Source organism: Phyllopteryx taeniolatus, chromosome 3, assembly GCF_024500385.1.
Source record: "Phyllopteryx taeniolatus isolate TA_2022b chromosome 3, UOR_Ptae_1.2, whole genome shotgun sequence".
Classification (NCBI taxonomy): Eukaryota; Metazoa; Chordata; class Actinopteri; order Syngnathiformes; family Syngnathidae; genus Phyllopteryx; species Phyllopteryx taeniolatus.
In genome coordinates, this window is record NC_084504.1 from 21,760,325 (window position 1) to 21,777,392 (window position 17,068).

Sequence of the window (17,068 nt, forward strand, 5' to 3'; positions counted from 1 at the left end):
AGAGCGGTTCACAGCTGAGTGTGAAGCGGCTGGGATGAGAATCAGCACCTCCAAATCTGAGACCATGGTCCTCAGTCGGAAAAGGGTGGCGTGCCCTCTCCAGGTCGGGGATGAGATCCTGCCCCAAGTGGAGGAGTTCAAGTATCTTGGGGTCTTGTTCACGAGTGAGGGAAGAATGGAACGGGAAATCGACAGGCGGATCGGTGCAGCGTCTGCAGTAATGCAGACTTTCTATCGGTCCGTTGTGGTAAAGAAGGAGCTAAGCCGAAAGGCGAAGCTCTCAATTTACCGGTCGATCTTCGTTCCTACCCTCACCTATGGTCATGAGCTGTGGGTCGTGACCGAAAGAACAAGATCCCGGATACAAGCGGCCGAAATGAGTTTCCTCCGCAGGGTGTCCGGGCTCTCCCTTAGAGATAGGGTGAGAAGCTCGGTCATCCCGGAGGATCTCAGAGTAGAGCCGCTGCTCCTTCGCATTGAGAGAGGTGGCTGGGGCATCTGATTCGGATGCCTCCCGGACGCCTCCCTGGTGAGGTGCTCCGGGCACGTCCCACCGGGAGGAGACCACAGGGACGACCCAGGACACGCTGGAGAGACTACGTCCTTCGGCTGGCCTGGGAACGCCTCGGGATCCCCCCGGAAGAGCTGGATGAAGTGGCTGGCGAGAGGGAAGTCTGGGCGTCCCTGCTAAAGCTACTGCCCCCGCGACCCGACCCGGATAAGCGGTAGAAAATGGATGGAGGGATGGATGGTCTTATTTATTAAGATGGACATGTATAAGGATGAATTGGAGACTCTAAATTGCCCGTAGGTGTGAATGTGAGTGTGAATGGTTGTTTGTTTGTATGTGCCCTGCAATTGGCTGGCAACCAGTTCAGGGTGTACCCCGCCTCCTGCCCGATGATAGCTGGGATAGGCTCCACCACGCCCGCGACCCTAGTGAGGAGAAGCGGCTCAGAAAATGGATGGATGGATGTATAAGGATGTGATTTTAGGTTGTCAGTCCACTTACATTTTGTAAAAATTGGGCAGAAGAAAACTAGTGTTTGTATACACAAATAATATGCAGAAAATGTCTACGTTATTAAAGAAAAACGATAATACAAAGCTTATGTGGAAACATTATTTAGTGTGACCAAATGACGTGACAGCACAATACAATCAGGAGAGCATCAGCATAAACAGTTGCAAATAACTACTTTAACAACGTTCCAGGGTCATTACAAGGCAAAATAAAGATGTGCCTGACAATAATAAAAATAATAATAATGCTCAAGAATTTGTACTTCACAAAACAGTATCAGGATAGCTAGTCAACACTGAAACTTTCAGGGGGCTGGGGGGGAATAAATAAATTTAAAAAAGATTTACATTTTTTTTTATTTTAATTTTATATCCTGCTGAAAAAAAAAATCAAAAGGGATGTGGAGACATTTTTCTTAATACATCGAGAAACGTGCAGGATTTAAATGCCTACTGCAATTGTTAAACTAGTCAAAAGAGGGCAAACAAACATTGAAAATTCAAGTCAAACTACTACATGCCCCAAATTAAGTGCAGCTGATCATAGAGTACACCATAAAAATCCTGCTAGAGTGGAATTCTAGAATTTACACACACGAGTAATAACTTTTAGGATTCTGTATGCATTCCAATTTTTAAAAAAAAAGCATCATGCCAATATTAAGTATGATGAATCATCTTCATCTTGGAATGATTAATGTAAAAACCGGAGAAAATGAAAATTACAGAACAAAAATGGAATGAAAAGCAGTGAACATTTCACAAGTAGGATAATGTTGGAAATAAAAAAAGGCACAAAATCACTGCCAAGTTTGGTCTGAAAGCCTCTGTGATCAACACATTTGAGCTGGTATTAGTGACCAGCAAAAGTGCTTATACCCTGGAAAACTTTGGCTGACCTCACACAAAAACACAGAGGTTTGCCTGATTCTTTTGTTCTCACCACCAACTTATCATAGAACCCACAAAAAAAACTGTACCCTCACTCCTTAAGTGCCAACAAATATGAACAGGATTTAAACCCTTTTCAGCTGTTACATTGATGTCCTCTCCTTGTGTTAAAATTGTGACAACAGTCCCAGCTGCACCGTCTAGTTGTTGACAGCCAATGAGATGCATTTGTAACGTCTGTCCCCGCCCCCCCCCTAAAAAATAAAAAATTCCTAAACAAAACAAAACAAAAAACAGCCCTGTGGATATTTATTTCTCTGCTAACAGATGGATTGGACAGATGTGCAAACAAAACACTGCCAAACACAAACAACTAAGGTTATAAAGGTCATTTAAATCAAAGATGGACAACTTCTTTCCTTTCAGGTACCTTTTTGTGAAGTCATACACCCATACAAAATTTTGGGAAAAATATGTAATTGTTTAACATGTTTAATTTATATATTATGAGCATTTGTGGGTTAAATATTTGGGTACTTTTTTTTATCAGAGTTGAGTTAATATGAGCATAAGGTGCCTTTGAGACTTCCCCACTTTACCAAAGAAAGTTGAAATTTCTCATTGAACTTCATATTGTAAATATTAACTCTGCAACTAGCCACCGTTTCATCCTCCACTGAACAAAGAAAATGTCATAGGTTTGCTTAAAGGGGCAGATACTCCATCATAATGACAGGGTGGGACAGCAATTTCAGGGACACATGCAAAATGCTCACAATGATCATGAAAACAACATATATGATCAAAATGACTAATTTGATCAAATAATTTAGTGTGGACAAGAAAACCATATCCATTCGGGTGGGGGGAATTTAGTATCATTTAACTGCTTATTACACCCACTGTAGTTAGCAGAGGAGACTGTATGACATGCCAAAATCATGTACATCCAATTAAAAAAAAAATAATAAAATTAAATACAAAAATGAAGGAAACACTTCAAGAGTTATACTTCTGGTGTAAGACCTCTGAGTTTCATTACTTTGCTACATTTTCATGATGATTCTGATTCTGAGGACAACAAAGGCAGTTTATAGCAATAGTGACCCAGTTCCTTCATTTGGTTTTAGAATGGCATGAAAGGCCAGATGGAATTCTGTCGTGGTTCCATTAAAAGTAAGTTACAGTGAGACCATAAGATTTAGACGGGTGAGAAAAAAATAAAATAAATGGATGGAAAAAAACAGATTGATGTCAGTATTTTACAAGTGGTATCTGCTGTGTTGATTATGCCTGCTCATCTCTATTGGGTCACTATTTCCCTCGGAGGTAAAAACAACCAACCAAACCTAACGACTAATAATGACTGAAAGCAGCTGATATTTTAAAGAGAGTGCTGCGTTTCCCCCCATGCCAACATACCCAACCTCCCTTTTGTGCCTTCTGAGGGGTAAAATTAACATTGCAGATATCCTTAATGTAGCGTGACCTATTCTGGATGGGCCACAAGCAACAGCATAAATTTCATCCACAGACCATGTTATGAACGCCTGCGCAGAAGTGTAAAAACATTACAATTTAAGATTAAACATGTTAATTGTAATTGACCTTCTTCTTAACTAGGGTTGGGCATCGGGAATGGTTCAAATTAAAAAAAATTCAGATTCCAGTTTCGATGCCTACAGTCCGCCGACCCCCGAAGAAGAAAGTGGTGAAAACCAACGAAGAACGCGCACAAAGACGTGCTTGTGCCCAACGGCGGTGGCGAACAAAAGTGTTTATTACTTTGTTAAAATAAATGACCAGTTGCCTCAGTGCAACACTTGGAATAAACTGACGTGCTCCCTCCCACTCAGAGCCTCAGCCTACACCGCGCGGAACTAATACATCTATGCCAACATTGTGTCACGGACGGCAATGCCGTAAGGGCTGATCCCAAAAAAGAGACTCTAGGTAAGAGGTCCGAATAATTTTAATTCAATGGCAGCGCATGTGATGGCGAGACATACGAAGCTAAAGGGACTCACAACCCGAGAGAATCAAAAAACAGATAACGCAGGGAGACACGACAAAAGGTCCGGGTGGTATAATCGTAGAGAACCTAAATTTGGACAGCGGTCAGAACGGCGGCAAACACGGGGCAAAAACGAGTGAATATTCCGACGCCCACACACTGTCACGGTGCCCCCTAAAAAGGCTGATGATTACAATGCATGACAGGTGCGTCACCGATGTCAACGCCCACCTTCGCTCACCCAGACACTGCAACACAAAGAAAAACAATTTGAAACACAGGGCCATGACACATTGAAGTAACTAACAATTTAAACGGTGGGTTGCACTCTTGCGCTGATGGTTTTTAGCGTTTATTTTAGTCTTCAAACCAACATAAGCGCTGATGACACAAAAATAAATTATTTTACCATACTGGAAATAAAGTAAAAGTCGCATTACTAGTTTAAAATTCAAACTAGCGACTTTACATCACAGTAAACTGGGACAAAATTCACATAAACATTGTCTCACAGTATCACAAACACTAACCTTAAAATAAAAGGCTTCGTCCTTAAAAACAGGAAGTCAAGTTAAAACTTGCACATGTAAACCATTTGACATGATAAAACAGTCGCAAATAACTACTTTAACAACGCTATATTTAACTTATAGCTGAAACAATGAATATTAAGTCAATTGGGTCAGTTACCCACACATTGCCTTTTACTCATAGGTTTTATATTGATAAAGGTTATAAAGAACCCCCGAGTCAAATGTTCATTTTTGTCTATGCTGCGGACTGCTAAGAAAATGGATGTTCATAATTTGGACATCCCTTATTTAAACCATGCAAACTTTTTTGACCCAGCCCCCTAAAACAATTGGAATCAAGAATCATTTAGAACTGGAATCGAAATGAGGAACCGGAATCACTCAAATTCAGATGATGCCCAACCCTAACTGTAGTACTGGCTTGTTTACTTCATACGACATATTTTTGTCAACTTTATAATAGCACGACCTCTTGACTTGTGGGGTCACCACGTCAATGGGCTGTCACAAAAAGGTTGTGTGTGTGCTACTGGCATTTTTCCACCTTTTTTCCATGTCACTGATCTGTGTAAACAGCATCAATGGAATGTGAGCAATTTTCCACCTTCGGCGGTAGTGTCAGAGCCACAACGGGCAGGAAAGTGCCAGGTGAGAAGTTTGACACAATCGGTCAATCATGAACAATGGGTGTATAAAATGCAGATAAATGTCTTCTGTTACAGTGCTGGGCAACCAAAGGCAAATCACGTCTACAGGTCTTTTCATGCAGATTTTCTGTCCAACTCGAAGTGTCATTATCGTAGAGAAAATACCCAATGTACCGGCCTTACCTATACACTGCTGTGAAAAAGTGTTTGTCCTCTTTCTGATTTCTTATTTTTTTCCACGTCACACAAATGTTTCCCATCATCAAACAAATTTAAATATTAGTCAAAGACAACACAAGTAAGTTATTGCAAACTCTTGATTGCAGTTGTTGCTGCTAAGAGTGGCGCAACCAGTTATTAGGTTTTGGGGCAATCTTTTTTTCCACATAGAGCCATGTAGGTTTGGATTTCTTTCTCCCTTAATAATAAAAAAGATTTTAAAACTGCATTTTGTGTTTACATGTGTTGTCTATGACTAATAATTAAATTTGTTTGATGATGGGAACATTTAAGTGTGCAAAAAAATAAGAAATCCGGAAGGAGGCAAACACCTTTTTACACCACTGTAATACAGTTTCTATAATAAAAAGTTCCCAGCCCCTAGAGTCATGATATGCAACAACAGTGCAAAGGATCCAGCGCAAGCGGCTGTTTTACATGGGCAGGATGTAGTTGGAGTTGGCTAGCCTGCGTTCCTGTGCTGCGGGGACACCCTGTCGATGAGTCAAAGGGCGGTGACAGTCGGCGTCCTGAAGCGCCGGGTAATGCTGCCTGTAGCATAGCCAGGCGAAAGTCAGGCCTAGTAGAGACCCCACCAACACGTCTACAAACAGGAAAAAAAAATCATCAATTTTCAGCTTTTTTTAATTACATGCTTTGCAGTTATGAGGTTCTAGTTTGAAATCTTGGTTTGGGAACAATCGCTATAAAAATGGATGGATTGACATTTAACACTCTCTGTTCGTTGTAAATTTCACCACCCACAATGCAACTCTACATCCTCCATGGCCAAGAAGAACTAACATTGATAATGTACTCCATCCATTTTCTAATCTATACCATCCATCCAGTTTCAATATCACGTATCCTCATGAGGGTGTAAAGGGCATTGGAGCCTATCCTAGCTGATTTCGGGTGAGAGGCGGGGTACACCCTGAACAGGTCACTAGTCAGTTGCAGCATACATAAAGACAAACAACCATACACACTCACACCAACGGACAATTTAGAGTCTTCGGTCAACCGAAGAAGCATGATTTTGAAATTCTTTTCACCAAGCTTCTGAAGGTACCACGAATTTGTAGGTGTCCTAACAAGAAGGGTTTATAAATTGGTTATTAATGTATTTCTCAACAATTTATAACGCTTTAAATAACTGCCATACAAGTCATTACAGGTAGATAGGGGCAGCAGTAGCTCATCTGTGAAGCCTGTCACACACTGAAGCTGTTTGCTGAGCAAACTCCAGTGTGCGGCAGGATTACTGACTAGGGCTTCGGAACTGGAAAATCAAGGATCGAGTCCAAAAATGTTGGAGGGTTGCTATTTTGCATCCTGACTACTGTGGATGTGCCCTAGGCAAGTTCTGTTTGCCAAATAGTGATGTTCCATTTAAACCCTACCAAATAGATATCCAGCCTTTTCTTGGTTTGGACCATCTGATTTAAAATAATTGTTTATATATTTGTAAATAGGGTTTTATGACCAGTAAAATCATAGCATACATTAATACAAGTTTCCCCTTTGTTTTAATGCAAAGCTATAAGTACATTTTTATGATTTTACAAAACAACCTCAGAATCCCGAAGAAATGTTTGTTTATCTTTTATCACCTACATGTGTGTTTAATACCTGATCACAGTTATTGTATTTGAAGGCACAGGTATTTGGGACTTAAAAATACAGTATTGCATTTAAGATGAAATCAATTTATGATGTAGAAATTATTTTCACTCCATTTTCTACATAGGTAATAATTATCAAAATTATCCCCAACTCCAAATGTATTTTTTCACATTCAAATGTATCCTGCAGGCCCGTTTGAACCCCCCTCCTTACATTTGACACCACTGTTATAAAGAGTTTATAACTGATTTATAAACCCTTGCTAGGGGTACCCTTATTGTAAAGGGGTCATAACACTCCTTTGTTATTCCATTTGTAACGAGGAAGATGCAGCCTTAAACTGACCTTGCCAGTGGTGTTTGTAGTCGCAGGTTCTGGAGAGGGCAATGGTCAGCGCTACGATTAAAGGTATGAGGAAAACGCAGAGGCGCCACGCTCTGCCTTGGCCGGCTGCGTTGAAGCATCGCAGCTTCCCGCCAATGTAAAGGGAGGTGAAGCCCAGCCCGGCAAAAGCAACTAGGAAGAGAATATTACATACACTCTTAAATGAACATGGATGACAGAAAAAATAAAATACAGTGGTAGTTTGACATGACCCGACTCTGTTTTTGGAGAAACAAGCCATCGCGCGACCAATTTATTGTTTTAGGTAAATAGCAAAAATATGAGTTACCGAGCGCTAGCTATGGTTGCAGCAAACTTCACAACAAGCAGCAGTTTAGAATAAGTCAGCAATTCTTCAAAAAAGAGGTTTAAACTGTTTATTTCCACTTCTGTTTTGGCGCTTAAACGCAAATACAGTGGAAGCTCGCTTTAAGGCACCCAGAAACAATGGACTTCAAATTTAACGGACAGAACGATAGTGTCCGGTTGGAACTCAAAATGCCCCTTGCGACAAAGCACGTTAGTTCAAGAATTGGTCGCTGCTGTTTACTGGCACCACACTGACCCAATCAACAGACAGAAACTCTTACCCAAGAATAGACGCTGTTGTTTACTTGAGGTGCTCGTCGTGTACAGGTCTCTCGAACATGCTATACTGATTTTGGTACAGTATACAGTTGCTTTTTGTCAAGCCTTCAATCGTAACAGAGGTGAGAAAAGGAAGCGCACTATCCTCGCGGCACCATAACTTTCTCCCACCAGCACGCCATTATGACCCCTCCAAAGCACCAGCGATTATGGCAGTATTAGGCCATTGCAGCAATGTTTAAAGGTAAGTTTAGGTAAATAGACATTTATTTACAATCATTTTAAAGTATGCTTTTAAACAAGACTGGGATGACAAGCCCTCGGTGCGCATAAATTAGCAAGTGCTCTTAGAGAGCTTTTCCTCATGCGCCAGCAGCCACAAGAGCAGCCAGTCATTTTCTATACCACGGATCCTGTTCAGAGTTGGAGCCTATCGAAGATTACACCCTGGACTGGTCACTGAATGACTCCAGCAACAGGAGAAACTACATCTAAATCCATGTTTTTATGTCTCACATGAAGAATGTCCGCTGGGAAAACTCTTTCTCCCCTCCATGACCACATCTGGATCACCACTGCAGCGTAGCTCCAGGTTCAACTGGCCATCTGGGAAACAGCGGTAGAAGAAGTCTGGCCTGGGCCTAATGAAGAAACAATTGTTTATTTCAGCTCTGGTTTGCCAACAGTATATCTACACTGTTTTACCTGCCGACAGCAAGTTTGATGATGTTGGTAAAAACGCCATTCAGCACCAGAGTCAAAGTCATGGCTGGATAACAGAAGGAAGGAATGAGGAAAAAAAAAAGAGCAACTAAACAAGTACAGTGGTACCTTGACTTACAAGTGTTCCAGCTTACGAGGTTTTCCAGTTACGAGGTGTCGCTTGGTCTGTTTTGCGGGACAAAATTTGTGCTACATGCAAGCTTTGGATACATCACCGCTTGAGTGAAGTGGGGGGGGGGAAATTCCAAGGATTTAGAGAACCCTAAATTAAACAATTTTAAGTTAAACAAGGTCTCTAAATGATTAATAGTTATCAAAAAGTTATCAGTTAATTTGATAATCGATTGTTGATCAAACGTAGCACCTCTACTCGTTAGTCAAGGTGCCACTGTATTATGACCAAAGTCGCATCCTTCTCACCCAGTGACGCTTCCTTGGCATCGCTTCGCTCTGACTTCGTCAGGACGGTAAAGACAATGATGACAATCAGGGGTGTGAAAACAGCGACACACTGACGTGACAAAGGAGAGTCAGAGTTCAAATTCAAGTCAGGTTAAAAGTATTTAGTCAGCCACCAATTGTGCAAGTTCTCCCACTTAAAAAGATGAGAGGCCTGTAATTTTCATCACAGGTATACCTCACCTATGGGAGATAAAATTATTTAAAAAAAAAAAAAAAAATCCAGAAAAATCACATTGCCTGATTTTTAAAGACTTTATTAGCAAATTATGGTGTAAAATAAGTATTTGGTCACCTACAAACACGCAAGATTTTTGGCTCTCACAGACCTGTAACTTCTTCTTTAAGAGGCTTCTCCACTCGTTACCCGTATTAATGGCACCTGTTTGAACTCGTTATCAGTTTTAAAGACACCTGTCCACAACCTCAAACAGTCACACTCGCAACTCCACTATGGCCAAGACCAAAGAGCTGTCAAATGACACCAGAAACAAAATTGTAGACCTGCACCAGGCTGGGAAGACTGAATCTGCAATAGGTAAGCATCTTGGTGTGAAGAAATCAACTGTGGAATTATTAGAAAATGGAAGACCTACAAGACCACTGACAATCTCCCTCGATCTGGGGCTCCACGCAAGATCTCACCCTGTGTGGTCAAAATGATCACAAGAACGGTGAGCAAAAATCCCAGAACCATATTGGGGGGTGGGGGTGGGGCTGTGACCTGTAGAGAGCTGGAACCAAAGTAACAAAGGCTACCATCAGTAACACACTACGCCGCCAGGGACTCAAATCCTGCAGTGCCAGACGTGTGCCCCTGCTTAAGCCAGTACATGTCCAGGGCCATTAGAAGTTTGCTAGAGAGCATTTGGATGTCCCAGAAGAGGATTGGAGGAATGTCATATGGTCAGATGAAACCAAAATATAACTTTTTGGTAAAAACTCAACTTGTCGTGTTTGGAGGAGAAAGAATGCTGAGTTGCATCCAAAGAACACCATACCTACTGTGAACCATGGGGGTGGAAACATCATGCTTTGGGACTGTTTTTCTGCAAAGAGACCAGGATGACTAATCTGTGTAAAGGAAAGAATGAATGGGGCCATGTATCGTGAGATTTTGAGTGAAAACCTCCTTCCATCAGCAAGGGCATTGAAGATGAAACGTGGCTGGGTCTTTCAGCATGACAATTATCCCAAACACACCGCCCAGGCAATGAAGGAGTGGCTTCGTAAGAAGCATTTCAAGGTCCCGGAGTGGCCTAGTCAGTCTCCAGATCTCAACCCCATAGAATATCTTTGGAGGGAGTTGAAAGCCCAGCAACAGCCCCAAAACATCACTGCTCTAGACGAGATCTGCATGGAGGAATGGGCCAAAATACCAGCAACAGTGTGTGAAAACCTGGTGAAGACTTACAGAAAACGTTTGACCTCTGCCATTGCCAACAAAGGGTATATAACAAAAGTATTGAGATGAATTTTTGTTATTGACCAAATACTTATTTTCCACCATAATTTGCTAATAAATTCTTTCAAAATCAATGTGATTTTCTGGATTTGTTTTGTCATTTTGTCTCTCATAGGTGAGGTAGGTATACCTATGATGAAAATTACAGGCCTCTCTCATCATTTTAAGTGGGAGAACTTTCACAATCGGTGGCTGACTAAATACTTTTTTGCCCCACTGTATTCAACTTTCACATCACTTACAAACATGAGTGACGTAGGAATGTGATCTTGCTCCACCCGGTGAAATTTATACAACCACATCTCCTCTGGCTGGATCTCGCGGTAGAAAGGTGGAAGGTGCTCCGTCACCCTGAGAGAGTGATGCAAATGGTTCAAGACAAACTTACCCTACTGATGAACAATTTCAGTTGCAGTAGGCTGTTTGATTGAATCTTAATTTGTTCTTTAAGTCGTTATGTTTGCCCCCCCCCACAAAGTACAGAGAGGGTGATTAGAGCCTCATCTCTCTCAGTACAGGAGGCAGGTACAGGGTTTCGAACATTGTTAGAAACTCTTCCCACCCTCTTCCAGTGGCTGCCCTCCCTAAAACACTACCACAGCATAATGTGCTCCACCAGCAGGTTGCTGAACAGCTGCCTGCTGGTGGAGTTAAAGCTTAAAGTTAAAGCTACTAAACTCCCCTGTGGCCTAATCGAACTATTCTATTTGTGGCTGGACATGATTCGAATCTGAATTGCACTTTATACCACATTTATTCTGTATATTAACTATGTATTCAACTGAAATTGTTTTATAACTAATAATTTAATGTTAGCCAAGCTATGGGAACACAATAGCTCCTCAAGTGATTTGTTTTCCTTCTCTATAAGCAATATGCAAGTTAATGAAAGAGGGGAAACTATCTTTTTAAACAAGTATTTGCACTTCTACTCAAGTACAAAGTGTGAGTACCTGTACCACCTCTGATATGTCTGCTTTAAATAAATCCAAAAGGGACACACAGGATTGAGTGGACTTACAGGAAAATCACAAAGAGCGTCAAGCGGACGAAGATTTCTGACAGGAAACCACGAAGGAGCCTCCTCTTCATTTTGTCTGTCAGAGTGGACCACATCACCTACTGGTTTATATCACCCTAAGAGTTACGTCAATAGAATATCAATTTTAAAATATATAATATACCAAGGTTTAAAGGTTTATAATTACCGCAACATCAATGATTGTTTCAGTAGCCAGTTTGTGACATTTTACATGGTGTCTTAGCATTAAGCTAGAAGACTTTCGTAAGACAAAGTTAGGTGGTTGAGTCATTATGTACGGTGGCCCTGAAGTGCAAAACACAACAGCAAATAACTAAACAACAACGGCAAGTAAAAAACACAACAGCAAATAACTAAACACAACAGCAAATCAAAAAACAACAGCAAATAACAATGACAAATGTAAAACAACAGCAAATTAAAAAACATGACATTAAGCTACCGGAAGAGGTAGGTGCTGGTTGGGGATAAGATTAATCGCTGATTGGACAAGAGGGACGACTTGATTGGACGCTTTGACCAGGAAGTTATCCCGAGTCTGGCGTGGTTTTTAAATTAGAGTTACCGGTGATTAAAACATAGCTGCTGCTATCAAATAATATTTTGACTTGGGACATATGTAACCCATCTGATTTTGTGGCTCTGCATTACACAACTACCACGACGCTTCCTGCACAGTCGACTACACCGGTGTTCGAATCCACGCTTTCACCATGTCATGTATTGGGAGACAAGTGCCCGGGCCGCTAACTCAGCAGCCAGCAACATCTTTTAAGGATTGGGGAATTTGGTTTCTTAACGTACACCTAGCTTGCTCCCATTATACGTATGAGGTGATAGTGGATAGATATGCTCAGGATTAAATCACGACATCATCCAAATAAGTATGCGCTCACTGAAAACGCACTTAGAAGTTGGGCTGCACGGACGGCGTCCTCCAATCAAGGTCTCTCTCTCTCATCCAACCAGCAATAAGTCTTATCCCTGACCAGTACCTACCTTTTCCGGTAGCTTAATGTGTTTTTTCAATTTGCTGTCGTGTTTAGTTACTTGTTGTGATTAGTTATTGGCTGTTGTGTTTTTTTTTTTTATTTGCCGTTGCGTTTAGTTACTTACTGTTGTGATTATATATTTGTTGTTTTTTTTATTTGCTGTTGTGTTTTTTAATTTGCTGTTGTGTTTTATGTGGTTGCATCTCGAGTTACGACCACCGATACTCAAAGTTGTATACAATCCCAATTCCAATGAAGTTGGGATGTTGTGTTAAACATAAATAAACAGAATATAATGATTTGTAAATCATCCATCCATCCATCCATTTTCTGAGCCGCTTCTCCTCACTAGGGTCGCGGGCGTGCTGGAGCCTATCCCAGCTGTCATCGGGCAGGAGGCAGGGTACGCCCTGAACTGGTTGCCAGCCAATCGCAGGGCACATACAAACAAACAACCATTCGCACTCACACCTACAGGCAATTTAGAGTCTCCAATTAATGCATGTTTTTGGGATGTGGGAGGAAACCGGAGTGTCCGGAGAAAACCCATGCAGGCACGGGGAGAACATGCAAACTCCACACAGGCGGGGCCGGGGATTAAACCCTGGTCCTCAGAACTGTGAGGCTGACGCTCTAACCAGTCGGCCACCGTGCCGCCTATTTGCAAATCATGTTCAACCTATATTTAATGAAATACACTACAAAGATAAGATATTTAATGTTTAAACTGATAAACTTTATTATTTTTGCCAATAATCATTAACTTAGAATTTTATGGTTGCAACACGTTCCAAAAAAGCTGGGACAGGGTCATGTTTACCACTGTGTTCCATCACTTTTTCTTTTAACAGCATTCAATAAAGGTTTGTGAACTGAGGACACTAATTGTTGAAGCTTTGTGGGTGGTATTCTTTCCCATTCTTGCTTGATGTACAGCTTCGGCTGTTCAACAGTCCGGGGTCTCCGTCGTTGTATTTTACGCTTCATAATGTGTCACACATTTTCAATGGGAAACAGGTCTGGACTGCAGGCAGGCCAGTCTAGTCTCTTTTACTACAAAGACACGCTGTTGTAACACATCCAGAATGTGGTTTGGCATTGTCTTGCTGAAATAAGCAGGGGCGTCCATGAAAAAGACGTTGCTTGGATGGCAGCATATGTTTCCCCAAAACCTGTATGTACCTTTCAGCATTAATGGTGCCTTCACAGATGTGTAAGTTACCCATGCCATTGGCACTAACACATCCCCGTACCATCACAGATGCTTGGCTTTTGAACTTTGCGTCCATAACAGGATGGTTCTTTTCCTCTTTGGCCCGGAGGACACAACGGCCACAATTTCCAAAAACAATTTGAAATGTGGACTCGTCGAACCACAGAACACTTTTCCACTTTGCATCAGTCCATCTTAAATGAGCTTGGGCCCAGAGAAGCCAGCTGAGTTTCTGGGTATTGTTGGAAAATGGCTTTTGCTTTGCATAGTAGAGTTGCAAGTTGCACTTACGGATGTAGCGCCGAACTGTATTTACTGACATTGGTTTTCTGAAGCGTTCCTGAGCCCATGTGGTGATATCCTTTACATATTGATGTCGGTCTTTGATGCAGTGCCGCTTGATGGATCGAAGGTCACGGGCATTCAATGTTGGTTTTCTGCCTTGCCGCTTACATGCAGTGATTTATCCAGATTCTCTGAACGTTTTGATGATATTATGGACCGTAGATGATGAAATCTCTAAATTCCTTGCAATTGTACGTTGGGGAACATTGTCCTTAAACTGTTCGACTATTTTCTCACGCACTTGTTCACAAAGAGGTGAACCTCGCCCCATATTTGCTTGTGAATGACTGAGCAATTCAGGGAAGCTCCTTTTATACCTAATCATGGCACCCACCTGTTCTCAATTAGCCTGTTCACCTGTGAGATGTTCCAAACAGGTGTTTGGTGAGCATTCCTCAACTTTCTCAGTCTTTTTTGCCACCTATCCCAGCTTTTTTGGAACGTGTTGCAGCCATAAAATTCTAAGTTAATGATTATTTGCTATAAACAATAGTTTATCAGTTTGAACATTAAATATCTTGTCTTTGTAGTGTATTCAATTAAATACAGGTCGAACATGATTTGCAAATCATTGTAATCTGTTTCCATTTATGTTTAACACAACGTCCCAACTTCATTGGAATTGGGGTGGTACGTAGATTACATACATTGGCTTTATAGCTTACATATGGCAAAAACACATCTTTGATGTTGCGACAATTGCGTGCCATACACGACATGCACCAATAATTTTCGAAAGATGAAAAGTTGTTCATCACCCAATTGCCTCAGATAAAGTTACCAGCGAGTAAGAGTCTATTACCCTGTTACACAAGCATTTTACTTCCACGTTCCCTTTCAAAAGGCTATGAGGTCAGCTAACTCAAAAGAGTGAGTTAACGCCACGGATGAATGTATGAAAAGTGCTATATAAATAAATTGTGTTTTGATATAACTTAAAACTAAAATTGCAGATTTACCTCCCAATCTATAGGCACCTACTGTATTATGAGCCGAAGCTCTTATGTGTGTCGAATGCTTCGAAACCGTGAATCATTTTTGCAAATTGTTTCAAAGTGATTAATTGCGGCAGAAAGCCTCGGTTTCTCCATCCCTCGTGTGGGGTCTGTAGCAGATAAAAAAATATATTTTGAGAGTGGAATAATCGTTGTGTGTACCACGCCTAAATTACACTTCCACATGCCACGACGCTATTACATGTCATATGAATGAATGTGACTTCAAAAGTGACATATAGCAGCCATGCTCACAAAATATGACAACAGTAACTACAATCGCCCGTCTTGGCCAGTAGAAGCTAGCTGCTAAGCTAGCTAGCTGGCACATCTGTCAAAAAAAGACGACTTTAAGGCTGTGGCCCAACTAACGGTTCCCGACTCACCTTTTGTAAGGTCGTTTTCTTATCTCGCCATTTACATGTTAACACCGGTTGTTATGAAGAATTAGGTCGCGGCATCTTCCCTCATTTGAGACTCAAGAGACGCTCCATCCAGTGAAGAGTACGACAAGCGTGTCACTAAACGTGCAGTAAACATATCCTTTTTGTACTTTTCAAAATAAATACTCTTAACTGATAAACAATGACTATAGATATACCATTCAAATCTATGCTGTCAGACAATTACAATATTATCATTATTATATTTTTATAGAAGGTATATTATTAAATATTCCATGTATACATTTGCGTCAACTTCATTGGTAATGGCGCCCATAAATAGATTTTATTTTGGAAGACGAAAATAGTATTTACCTACATTTGTCTGGCTTGACAAGTGAATGCAACTCGCCACGTCATGTTACGACTGTACAGGCTCATTGGTGCGTCAGTGTCAAGTACGTTTATCTCACTTGATAAATGCCTAACCTTGATTAAAAATACAATCTGACATTTTTAAATAAATTTGTTAAGGTAGTGAGTGGTCTCCCTGACGTTTGATATTCCTTATTTAGTCATTATTCATTAATTTTTTTCATTGTTTGAATATATTCAATGTTAATCTATTGATTCATTCAAGATATCGCAAATTCATTTGTGTTGAACAATGTATATTCTCTCCTTTTATTTTATTGTATTTGTTACAGTCATGTGATATTTTTGTTTATCATGATATATAAATTGTGTGTTTAAATCAAGTATTTTAAAATGGACTGTAGTTTTTATCCACCCATCCATCGTTTTTGCCTCAGCGACCACGAAAGATGCATTCCGCTTGGCCAGCCAGTACCCATCAGCTGCGTCAGGAGTCCCACAGGCCAAAAACATCCGATAGGACTCCTTCTTCAGCTTGATGGCATCCCTCACCGCTGGTGTCCACCAATGGGTTCGGGGATTGTCGCCACTACCTTACGGACACAGCTCCGGTCGGCCGCCTCGGCAATAGAGGTGCGGAAGATGGTCCACTCGGACTCAATTTCCCCCACACCCCCGAGACGTGGGTGAAGTTCTGCTGGAGGTGGGATATGAAACTCCTTCTGACAGGAGATTCTGCCAGACGTTTCCCAGCAGACCCTCACAAAACGTTTGGGCCTGCCAGGTCGGACCGGCATCTTCCCCCACCATTGGAGCCAACTCACCACTAGCTGGTGATCAGTTGACAGCTCTGCCCCTCTCCTCACCCGAGTGTCCAAGACATGCGGCCGCAAGTCCGATGACACGAACACAAAGTCGATCATCGAACAGCGACTTAGGGTGTCCTGGTGCCAAGTGCACGTGTGGACATAGTTTGCGTTATGGACAATCCATGGTGAGCACAGAAGTCCAATAACAGAACACCATTCGGGTTCTGATCGGGGGGGGGGGGGGGGGCGTTCCTCCCAGTCACGCCCTTCCAGGTCTCACTGTCATTGCCCATGTGAGCATTGAAGTCCCCCAGCAGAACGATGGAGTCCCCAGCAGGAGCG

General features: G+C 41.6%; 1 protein-coding gene across 3 annotated transcripts; it reads right to left on the reverse strand.

Annotated features, from left to right (window-relative positions):
* Window positions 1-1,109: 1,109 nt before the first annotated feature.
* plpp5 (phospholipid phosphatase 5) lies at window positions 1,110-15,681 on the reverse strand. 3 transcript variants are annotated; one of them, XM_061767602.1, is made up of 8 exons: window positions 15,546-15,681; window positions 11,594-11,709; window positions 10,815-10,923; window positions 9,069-9,159; window positions 8,631-8,694; window positions 8,442-8,566; window positions 7,299-7,469; window positions 1,110-5,931 (listed from the first exon to the last, which is right to left on the reverse strand). In XM_061767602.1, the coding sequence occupies exons 2-8, from the start codon at window positions 11,686-11,688 to the stop codon at window positions 5,762-5,764; spliced, it is 825 nt and encodes a 274-aa protein (XP_061623586.1). In that variant the 5' UTR covers window positions 11,689-11,709; window positions 15,546-15,681; the 3' UTR covers window positions 1,110-5,761. The 3 variants fall into 3 exon arrangements, with proteins under 3 accessions (XP_061623586.1, XP_061623587.1, XP_061623588.1); XM_061767603.1 differs by having other exon boundaries at window positions 11,594-11,669; window positions 15,546-15,680; XM_061767604.1 differs by lacking the exon at window positions 11,594-11,709 and having other exon boundaries at window positions 15,546-15,669.
* Window positions 15,682-17,068: the final 1,387 nt, after the last annotated feature.

What these genes read in the sequence shown, in the direction of transcription:
- plpp5 (XM_061767602.1), bottom strand. Translation starts at nt 11,688, where the DNA reads ATGTGGTCCACTCTGACAGACAAAATGAAGAGGAGGCTCCTTCGTGGT. An exon ending in ACGCTCTTTGTGATTTTCCT is followed by an intron (nt 10,924 to 11,593) that starts GTAAGTCCACTC and finishes TCACTCTCTCAG; the next exon opens with GGTGACGGAGCACCTTCCAC. An exon ending in ATCAAACTTGCTGTCGGCAG is followed by an intron (nt 8,567 to 8,630) that starts GTAAAACAGTGT and finishes TTTCTTCATTAG; the next exon opens with GCCCAGGCCAGACTTCTTCT.